Source organism: Alligator sinensis, unplaced genomic scaffold (assembly GCF_000455745.1).
Source record: "Alligator sinensis unplaced genomic scaffold, ASM45574v1 scaffold215_3, whole genome shotgun sequence".
In the NCBI taxonomy this organism is placed as follows: Eukaryota; Metazoa; Chordata; order Crocodylia; family Alligatoridae; genus Alligator; species Alligator sinensis.
In genome coordinates, this window is record NW_005842175.1 from 1580519 (window position 1) to 1592039 (window position 11521).

General features: G+C 41.9%; 1 protein-coding gene across 11 annotated transcripts in view; it reads left to right on the forward strand.

Moving 5' to 3' along the window:
- Positions 1–11521, forward strand: part of RBFOX2 (RNA binding fox-1 homolog 2) — a 230301-nt gene that overhangs the window by 208709 nt on the left and 10071 nt on the right. For 7 of the 11 annotated variants that reach the window (XM_025206857.1, XM_025206864.1, XM_025206859.1 and 4 more), the window contains one exon: positions 5672–5714. The exons of 2 other annotated variants lie outside the window; for them this stretch is intronic. In XM_025206857.1, the coding sequence (XP_025062642.1) occupies positions 5672–5714 (43 nt within the window). Of the gene's footprint in view, positions 1–2834; positions 2875–5671; positions 5715–11521 lie in introns of all 11 variants that reach the window. 2 more of the 11 variants (XM_025206858.1, XM_025206860.1) reach the window with 1 other exon arrangement.

An 11521-nucleotide genomic window follows, 5' to 3' on the forward strand; every position in this document is an offset into this window, starting at 1 on the left:
CAGCAGGATTAAAAAAAAGTAATGGACACTTCTATGTTCTTGTCATCTATATAAACATAGGAACTACCATACTAGATGAGAAAAGAAGTCCATTCAATACAATATTCTGCCTGGTAGTATCTGTCAGTAGCTAATTCAGAGGAAGATGCAAAAATCTCATAATCTCAAGAAATTTGTCTAAAGACCTGCTGAAGCATGAGGTTTAATAAAACATTTGTGAAAACCAGTGGTCTTAATCCAGGTAAATGCAAGCTTATCCAATAAGTAACCAAAACAAACTTCCAGAAAAGGTAGGATGAGGGCTTGAGCAGTATCTTGGAAAGGAATGGCTCAGAATAGGGCTTGTGCACCTGAGGTTTGCTAACCAACTGAACATGAGCTCATATTTAATATGATGGCCAGGAGAGCAAATCCATTCTTTTGATATAAAATCAAGGGAATATTGAGCAGAAAGGTAGTATTACTTTAACTATTAGAACAGTTTAGGTAGGTATGTGGTGGATTCGCCATCACCTGTAGTCTTTAAATTAAGGTGTATACACTTTTAAAAAGAGATGTTGTAGCTTAACCAGAAGTGATGGACTTGATTCAGAAACCACTCGGTCAGTTTCTGTAGCCTGTGTTATGCAGGAGGTTAGATTATATCATGAGAAGGGTCCTGCTGCCCTTAAAACAAAGTGAATAGTTCTTCTAAAATTTGCTAGCATAAATTATAAATGTAGATATTTTTATTATACATGTAAATAAATGTCCAACCCCTCTGAATCTTGCTAGGCTTTTGGCCTCAGTGACTGGAAAATATTAAAAACTTTTTAAAGGGGATTAAAACATTCAGGCTTCAATACTTAAGTCAATCTCAAACAATTTGAAGGTAGGAGGAGAACACTGGCTAGTTACAGGTTACTCTGCAGCTGCTGATTGTAGGGTTCTTTTCACTTTTGTGTGAAGGTGCAATGCTAGTGATGGTCAGTGACAGGATCTTAAATTAGAGGCACACTGTTGGTCTGATCCAGGGGAGAGGGGGAGAAATTCCTTTTAATTCCATTTATCACTTCCAGAACAATTTTACCAGAAATCACAACATGTTCATAACCAACAGTCATTTCCACTGTTGAGCTTTTGCCTTTCCTGCAGGGGTGGGGAACCTTGCTGAAAAACACTTCTGACCATAATAAGAGAATCCAACCGTGTAAGGCACAGGCCAAGAAACCAAGCTCTTGTTTTGGAGAATTTAGTTCCTGCAAACACCATATGGCCCACTTCTCCCTGCTGAAGTGACTCATCTCTTCCTGTTACAAGGAATCATATCTTCGCATTCCTATCAAATGCATTTTAGGCACGAATGCAACTCTGTCCACAGGGAATAGATTCCACCTGTATCGAGATGGACGCAGTCTGACCAAATTATGTTACCGGTAGCAAACACTGCTCCAGGATTTTCAGTAATAGTATTCAGGCTTTTGGCAAAACATCCAGGCCTCTCTTTTTGTACCTTGCAATAGATGGGTGTTTTGATGAAGGTGGCAGGATCTTGGCAGTATTTTTATACTCCATCTGACATGTGAAAAATATTACAGCTTAACGTTCCATGCCTCCTCCTTGCCTGTGGGTAGTGCTGCCGGTAAGTTGTACACATTGCACCCATGTATCTCACAGATGGTGGAGCTAATGCTTTATAAAGTCTTGGGTGACTTAGTACTGAGGACAAAACAGGAGAAAGTTATGTAATATGTTATGTGTTGATAACAAGGGGTGGGGTCATACCCTCTCTTCCTTCCTCATCCTTTCCCAATTCCCCATCCCCAAAGTGAGCCTTCCATGGCCTAATGTTCTGATTAGACTGGCTCCTTGGGGTCCCCTGGCTCTGGTTTTACATTTTTTGCTGCTTGAAGTTCTGAGAGAAAGAAACAATGGCTAATAGAGCGTCACCCCATCCAAGCCGTTCCAGATGCTCCTCTCTGCTGTGGAATGTGTCGTTACTATCAGGGATCCCCACTGCACCTTTCAATTCTTGGACCTTGGACCAATCAGCTAACCTTTTTAGCTCATTATCTCTGCTTGTGAAAGCAATGCATTGTGGGTATTTTTGGTTTTTTCTTTTTAATTACATTTCTCTGTGTTTACTTTGATCAGAATTGATTGACTTGTTTTCCTGAGGTGTTGCATCGGTTCTTTAAGATGCTGAATAATAATACTTTGCATGCTTGTGTGATCAGCCAACTCTTATCGCATGTCTAATGTGCAGGGTAAAAGCAGGTGATGTATGGATATCAGAAACAAAGTTATGCAGCCCTGTGAGACTTCAAATACATAATTCTACAGAACTCTCTGAAATATGCTTCTGACCTAGGTGGATACCAGCCCTTGTGGGACTCCTTCTGAAGGGCTTCTTTTATTGCACATGAAACCTGTTTCCTGAGGCCAATTTTTTCCATGTGTTTTAGGGTGTTAAATAAAGTAATTCCAGGATAACAACCAGAGTGGAGGTTTCTAAACCCTTGTTTCTCTTCTTCAGGGTATCAGATCTTTCTGAGTCTATTTTTATTGTACAATATGAAGGTTGTTTCCCCCACCCTTTGCATACTGTCTCCCCCTCTGCCCCCTCCCCTCTTGCATGCCATGGAGAATGACATGGAGCCGTCTAGCGTGCGTGCGCACACACATTCTCTCGCTGATTCGCTCCTGCCGAAAGCCCAGGTTGTGGATTCATACATCACCTGCCTGTGTAAAACGCATGTGCATGCTGCCGTCCTCAATAACCGGAATGTGTTTTCTGTTCTTTTGTTTTTTTGTTTTTGTTTTTGTTCTTTTGTTTTTGTGTGGATTTTCTGCAGTGTGGTTTACCAGGACGGATTTTACGGTGCTGACCTCTATGTAAGTACACACACCGGAGCCTTCTCATCCCCAACCCTTGACAAGCCAGCCTTTTTTGTTTGTTTGTTTGTTTGGTTTGGCTTGGTTTGTTTTTGGTTGTTTTTTTTTAAATATCATTTACTTTTAATTTTCTTCTTCCTTGTGGATATATATATTTAAGAATGCAAGCATGCTTCTCTGTCACTGCGCTTGCCCCTGGGTGCAAGACCTTAAGCCTTTGGGTTTCCTGATCATTGCCAGGGTCAGTTTTACTGGGTATCCTTTCCCCACATGAGCACTGCTACTAATCAACCTGAGAGATGATTAGCAAATTGAAATTTCTCTCAACACTTCTCTCATTTGCATAATTTGGATATAAAAATAACAGGACTGGTTTAGCCTCAGACCTTCCCTTTCCTTCTTCCCCTCCCACCCCTTCCTCTCCCCTCTTGGGGCCCTTTCACACTTGATTGGTGCAGCTGGCACTAAGCTAACTGAGCTCTGTTTACAAAGTCTCACATACTATTGGGATACAGATGTCACCCCTCTTGGGGAAGACATTGGGGCTGATTAAAAAAGGAGTCTGAGATACTAGATTAAATGTTAAGATCTCATTTTGCTACTTCAAATGTTACCTAAATAGAACAAGGTTCTCTTCCTTCTCCCAAAGGGAGTTATAACGCACAATTTGTGAGGGTGTTGTTTAGATAGAAGACTCCACAACATTTTGCTGTCTTTGAAATCTCTTGTGTGCTACAAAAGGCTTTGTCTTGTCTTGTGACTTCACCAGCCAATCTGTATCCATAATTCCTAGATCACTGATATCTTTGAACTGATTGTAGATGCTATTTCTGGAACACAGGATCAAGGGATTCGGATTGGTTGGTGAGGAGGGCAGTTTGCCTTGAGAAGGGAAGAACTCCAATAGGGTTCTTGGGATGAATAGGAGGATTCTCTCTCCAAAAAAAAAAAGGAAAAGAAGAAAAACAGCTTTAAAATTCACTGCCACCATCACCAACCTTGAACTATGTTGCTCCAAAGTTCCTTTTTGTGGGAGATGCCTCTTGGAGCTGCAAACATTTTGTCTTATTTATAGTATGGTTGTGAGAAGAACTGACTTGGTATCTGCACTGCTGAGGAGATAGATGCACATGCTTTCCCAAGATTTATCCCTAGGGTCAGAGCTGAGTAAGAGATAAGGTAGCCTATGGGCCTCTGGTCTGCATGGAAGCTTCAGGCCCTATAAAAACATGTTTCCAAGTACAGCTAGACACAGCAATTGGACAGCGTTCTGCCAAAACGCAACAGTACTTACTGTCCTAGATACGCTTGCAGGGAATCAAAGTATATTCGCTCGTACATGTGCTCACTGCTTATACACGCATACATAGACATACACTTTTGCACATGCATTTCCTCCTTATATGGCCTTGTACACATGCTCCCCTAAAAATAGTCCTGCCTAATTAAGTGTTCCATTATAAAAGTCCTTCAAAGAAAAAAGAAAGAGTTTTGACTTCTTCCCCCCACCCTTATTCCTAAAGCATTACTCTTTCTAGATCAGTCAGTTTGGCCTTGATATTACAGTGATTAAGCAGGAGAACGGGCAGCTAGTCCATGCTTGGTGTCACTTCTCTCTCTGCCTAGCACATTAAGGCCCCTCTTGTTAAGAGGAAGCTGTTGACCACACTTATTCCCTTATACTTCTTAGAAAGTTCCTTCAGACCTTTAACTTCCTCCGTTGATGCCTAGAAGGGACTCAGTTTAACAGTTGTAAAGGATACCAGCTTTAATAATACAGAGAATCCGCTCATTCACTCCATGTTGTCTTGCTGTATCAGAGAGATCTTAAATTTGACTAAAATTCATAGATAAAACAGCTTACTGGGCATTTTGCTATAAATGGTTGAGCTCCCCTTATTGGATAAAAACAGGACCTGGAAATATAGGGCATCTGTCAAGGTAGGTTGGCCAAGGTTTACCTTTATTTTTCATTACCAGAACTCTTGATGTAGTTAATGGAGGTTTAAATCTCACTCCTAACTTCTAATGCACCCTACTATGCATTCTGCTAATTGGCACAAATTGAATGAGTAACCAACCAGTCATTGGGTTGTAACCCACTGAATTGTCCTGTGTTGTTGCATTTGTGTTTGGTCACCATAAAAGCATTGTCTGGGGTTTTGTGGCAAAGGAAGAAGGTTCTTCAGTCACTGACTGCTACTCTGGGAAGAGGGTTCATTAGTCTTGGTATAGTGGGAGTTAAGTTTAAGATTGCTCACACCTGCTCAGCTGTTGGCGGGGAGGCTGAGGTGGAGGTACAGGTGGGGAGAAAGATCTCCAGCTGGCAGGATGGGATGAGTAGGGGGGAATAGAGTCATCTCAAGCTCTAGTTGTCTTTGCACTGACTGATCTGCCTCCTGCTTCACCTCCTTCTACTCCTCCTCCTCTTTCTCCCTCCTCTTTTCTTTCCTGGGGCAACCTTCCTGCTAGCCAGCATCTCTTCTATGAAAACAGGGTTCCATCTCTTGTGGAACTTTCTCCTCTCTGGCAAGATACCTGAATTTGCAAAGAAATCTGCCCCAGGGTGCTAAGGGTGTTGGGCTTCATTTTGGCTGTTAGGAAAGGTACTGGCTGCCCTGCAAAAGGGGTCAGTCTGGGGTAACAAAGCATCTGCAAAGACCATTCCTATCTGTGAAAAGCGTGCTTGCATCCACTGGAAAGAAAAGGCTGGTGAGCCCCTTTGTGGGCTGTTTGTATGATTGTTTCCTTCCACAGCTGTGTTTTTTTGAACTGCTCTTCCTGTGTTCTGTTATAGAATAGTCTTACAGGAACCAATCATTAGCGCTAAAATACCTCAGGTAGGAGTGCCAGTGTGACCTGCCAACCAATCAGATTGTGGATTGCAGTGGAAAAAAACCTGAATTATACTAACCATTTCAGCGCCACATTAGAGATGGGAACAGAGGCTTTTTTTTCCTTTTTTTAGGACAGTGCAGATTTGTGAGCGTGCAATCAATGCCCCTGCTACATCAGGGCTCCACATAAGATTTCGTATTGAACAGCATGTTGTTCGGAAAATTAGATGGAAGAGCTAAGGGTCATGCTTGTCCCATCACCCACACAGATGCATCTAGTGCTGTGGACACTGCTGTCCTGTCACCTCTCTCCATTCATCAGTGCTCATCTATGGTGCATATCTGCCAGCTTTTTAAGACATAAGTACTAGAAATCAATTCCAGCACCTTCTGCATGTAACCATCTATTGTAGGGAAGTTTGGGAAGGGCAAAGAGATCCCATCAGTCTCTTTTCAAGCCTTTTAAATATTGGATTATTGGTCATTTAGGTTGGTAAATAGAGAGAGACAGCAACATGGACTGTGCTTTTCTCCATGGGTCTGGAAGGGCACGTGTGACATAGAGGGAGGAATGCAGGCACAGAATTGCATCATCACAATTTATCTGCTAATCTCATTGTGTCCTGTGCCATTCCAGGGATGGGCACCTGCTAATATGCTTGGATAACACAATAACAAAAGAGGACAGAGGAGGCAGGATGCAGTTGGGTGTCTTCATATTCTGATTAGTTTTTGATTACCTCATATGGATTTTTTATAGGAAAGAAAGAGTGCCTGTGTTTTGAGCTGAAGAGCTGTGTAGACCCTCTTTAAAATACTCATTATTCCCCTTTAGAAAATTCAGCAGCTAGTCAAAATGCTGCTTCAGTTCAGTTAGCAGCTTCATACTTGCATCGTTTATCCAATAATTCCCAGCAACTCCAGGAAAAGCAAAGAGTACAGAGAGGATGTTTTGATATATCTTTCTGTGGCTGGCCATGGACTATGCACATCGTAATTCTCTGGCCTTCCAAAAAGTTGTTCTGCCATGCATTTAAGCAGACTCAATCAGATTGAAGAATAAGCTACAGAAGCAGCCTGTAGGATTCTTTATATATCCCTACTGGAGGTGAGGCTCATTGAGGGCACCCCAGTGTGCTATGGCACCCTGGCTGAGAATCAGTGGCCTGGACTGTACTTATCTTTCTCATACCTCCCCAAACCAATCCAAAAGACTAAGCTCTACAGAGCTGTTTCTGCTTGCCAGGTAAATATGTGCAACCCTTCTTGCTCCCCCCTCTTCTTGTGGCAAAGTTTTGTTGCTGCCTGGCTGGTAGGAAGGTACCTGATCTGACGTAACATACTCACAAGAAGCCTAGAGACTTTCATTAGTTTTGACACTAATTGGAGATTTTCTTTAAAAATTGCATCTTGATGGCGAAACTTGTCACTGTAAAATCATCTAATTTAAATAGATGGAGAAAGTTTGCACAACTGTCCTAGGTATTTGGGGACTGTGCCATTGAAGGGCATGTTCCCTTAGGAGCTAGCTGCAGCACTGGAGGGCTATAGAGAAGCTAGTCAGGGTCTATTGTTTTCATGAGGTGACATGAACACTCAGCTTCATCAAAAATGTGACACAGTTCAAATAAAGTACAGTACCTGAAGTGTGAGTGGCATTAGAAACTGAGTGAGTTAGCAGATTAGCTTCTTCCTTCAGGCAAAATTCAATGTGGACAAGAATAGCAGAAGGGCCATGTCACGGGTGCCTTGGACAAGCTGTGTGGGATTTCAGAGGTACTGATGAAACTACATGTGGGTCCCAGGTTTGGATTAGTGGGAGTTACTGCTGAGTAAGAAAACTTGCACAGTGTCTCCCTGGTTTTTTCTCCCTTCCTGAAACTCACTGAAAGCAATGAAAGAATATTAAAAAAGGAGTAAGAAACATTTTTTTTTCCTCCTTGCTTTTGTATTTTGGGATCTGATTCAGTCACGCTTGAGAGATCGAGATGCTAGAATCCCTAAAGCTATCCATGCTCATTGCTTCTATGCCAAAAATGTATTATAGCCATGCTAATTCCACCCCCCTCCCTTTTTTTTTTAAATTGATATACACACAAATAGAATTTGCAGACTGGTTTAGCTCAAGCAAGTCTGCTCGTGTGTGTGTGTGTGTGTGTATATACATATAATCTTTAACTTTTTTTTTTTAAGTCAGCAGTAGCTTCAGTGCATGGTTAAAAGCAGTACACATGTCAGCTATTTCTTAACTTCATTTCTCCAATGAATTATTTCTCCTGTTTTTGTTTGTTGTGCAGTCGACTGAAGAAATGTTAACATCTCGCTCTAAATCTCTCAGTGGAGTCTCTGTTCCCTTCTCTGATATAACAGATGGGTTATTGCTTGTTATAATTATTAACATTGTGGTGTGGGAGAGGGCTAGGGTGGGAGACATTTATTTTTGGGGGGACGTGGGGATTGTTAAGGTTTGGAATGTTAACTCCAGTGGTGACTGACTGTTTCCGTAATAGCAGGTCGTTGTGGCTGCACGCTCTAGTAATTGAGGCTGTGTACTTCACCGAGCTTGTGGTAGAGCCTAGGGCGAACTGCTGTCCCAAGAGAATGCTGGGATAGATAGAACTAGCCAATATGAGTCTGAACGTGGTGATTTTGCTGGTTGTTTTAGCTCCAGATGTCAGCATGCTTAGTTTTTAATTTGATTAATAAATGTTACACCATTCCCCTTCCCACACCTGACTCCAACCCCTTTCTCCCTCTTCTGTACAAGATGTGTAAGTTTAAAAGAATAAATGAACCCCCCCCTCGCCTCTTTTTTTTGGTTTCAAACTGCATCTTGCTGTCATGTCCACAGTAACCTCCAGTCACATTTAACATGGCTGTTAACCTCAAACGTAGGTAGCAAATGTGTAGGAGAGTGAGAACCTCAGCACGTTCTAATGCAGGCTGCCCTGCATGTGATGCTACGTGGTGTGGATTTGAATGTTTTGCATCTGCCTGACTATTAGACTCATCAAGAATTCAGCAGTGTTATAAACTGAGAGGGTACAGTGCCATTATTCATTTGAAGAGTTATTTGAATTTCCTGGGGAAGGTTTAATTTGAATGAACTTAATCTCACTGTATCTCATGTGCTCTCTTCCTTACACATTTTGGGGATCAGTAATAATGTGTAAAAGCCAAAAAATTGAGATCATAGGAAAGCAGGGCTGGAAGGAACCTCATCAAGTCATCCAGTTCAGCTCCCTGCTCAAGATAGGATCATCCCTGACCAAATCATTCCAGCTAAGTGTATATCTAAACTTCTCCTGAAAATTTCCAGGTATGGAGAGTTTCCAACTCCTCAGTGTAGCCTGTTTTCAATGCCTGTGACCACCCTTATAGTCAGGAAGTTCCTCATGACCTCCAGGCTAAATTTCCTGTGTTACAGATTGAGGCCATTGCTTCTAGTCCTATCCTGTATGTCCACTGAGAAAAGGTGGTCTGTCTCCATCCTCTCTGTAATTACTCTTCAGGTATTTGAAGACTTATCAAGTTGCTCCCTCAGTTTGTTCTTCTCCAGACTAAGTAGCCCTAGTTATTTCAGCCTTTCCACATAAGTTATGCTTCCTAAGTCCCTAACAATTTTTGTGGCTCTCTGTTGGACTCTTTCCAATCTATCCACATCTTTCGTGAAGTTTGGGGCCCAAAACTGGACACAGTACTTCATGTGAGGCCTCACTAGTGCTGAATAGAGTGGAGGAATAATTTATCTTGATTTGTAAGTGACACTCCTTTTAATACAGCCAGTATGCCTTTGGCTTTTTTTTTTTTTTTTTTTTTTTTTTTGCCCCCTGAAGAGCACACTGTTAATTTATATTCACCTTGCTTCCACTGTAACCACCAGGTCCTTCTCTGTAGTACTGCAGCCTAACCAGTCATTCTCCAGTCTGGATTCATGCATGCAGTTATTCTGTCCCAGATGCAGGACTCTACATTTGTCCTTTTTAAATTTCATCTGGTTGATGGCAGGCCATTTTTCCAGTCTTTCCAGATCATTCTGGATCCTAGTCTTACCCTACAGGGCATCTGCGACTCCACCCAACTTGGCATCGTCTGCAAGTTTGCTAAGCAAGCACTTCTTCCCATGGCCCAAATCGTTAATGAAGATGTTGAATGATACCAGACATGGGGCAGACTCCTGGGTAACTGCACTTGATGTCTCCTCTGAACTAGACATTGAGCCGTTGTTGACCCCTTGTTGAATATGTTGAGCCAACAAGTTTTGTGTCTGCCATATGCTCTTTCATTTAGGTGGTACTTGCTTAGCTTGTTAATGAGAATGTCATGAGAAAGTGTCAAAAGCCTTGCTAAAATCAAGGTACATCACCTGTATTGCTCTTCCCAATCCACAGACCCTGTTGCCTTATCATAGAAGGAAAGCAGGTTGGTCAGGCATGGTTTGCTTTTGGTGAATCTCCATTCTGGCTGTTCCTGGTCACCATTTTTTGCTTCTAGATGCTTTACCATAAATCCCTTGAGGACCTGCTCCATAATCTTACCAGGTATCGAGGTCAGGCTGACTGGTCTGTAATTCCCTGGATCCTCCTCCTTCCCCTTCTTAAAGATGTTCTCTATATTTGCCCTTTTCCAGTTATATGGGACCTCACCCGACCTCCACAAGCTCTCAAAAAGGATAGCTAATGGCTCTGAAATTACCTCAGCCAGTTCTTACAGTATCCTAAGTTGCATCTCATCTGGCTCTGTGGACTTGAAAGCATCTAGCTTCTCTTAGTAATCCGTAATCTGTTCCTCTACTACTCTAGGTGGTTTGTTTCCTTTCTTATCTTTGTTGTCAACCAGGCTCATCATCTGGTAGCTAACCCTGTTTGTAAAGACCTGAAGTAAAACAAGCATGATATGCTTCAGCCTTCTCTGCATCATCCATAAGTAGATTTGCCTTCTGTATTTTGTAAAGGACCTATGGTTTCTTTGATTTTTTTTTTCTCACTTTTGACATACTTGTAGAATCCCATTTTTATTGCCTTCTGTCTCTCTTTTCAGGTACATCTCAGATCATGCCTTGGCTTTCCTAATTTTCTCCCTGAACATCTGTGTGATTTATTCTTATGATTGTTCCTAGTAATATGACCAAGTTTCCACTTTTTTGGGGATTCTTTTTTGAGTTTCAACTCATTAACTTGTTGCTGTCTAGGCAGGCCTGTTTCCTGTTGCATTTCCCATTCATCCATTGCTTTGGGATGAAGGGACTAAAACAGAGCCAGTTAATAAATAGCTGGAAGGGCAAAGCTGTGACATGATGCCATATTAAAGGGAAGATATGATATTGAATAGGTGAAGATTTGAATGGTGTCCTACTCTACTAACAAGAACACTGTAGTTTACCCATATGCATTATAGCTTCATCCGCTCCAGAGCAAGATAGCATTTCCAAACCATTGTCCCTTAAGACACACTGTCCTTGGGGTAGATTTGCTCCATTAGGCAGCAAAAATGTAATGGAAGTCATTGCCTCTTGTTAAAATTAACTAACCAAGATTTAGTCCAGCAGAAGAGGCAGACTTCCCATGCTGAACCTGTTCATGTGTTTTCCTTCTGATTGGATATAACCTTGAGGTTTTTGCTGTTCCCCTACTCTGGCCAGGAACTATATATGCTGCAGATGGCAGAGCGACTGTAAGCCTGTTCTAGAGTGAAAGGGCCTCGGGCCAGCTCCTATTTCCTATACAACTGTATAAGTGTTGAAAACTAACAAAAGTGGACTCTGGAGTTTTCTGTTTTAATTTATGACACCCTGTCACTCAGTCATGTAG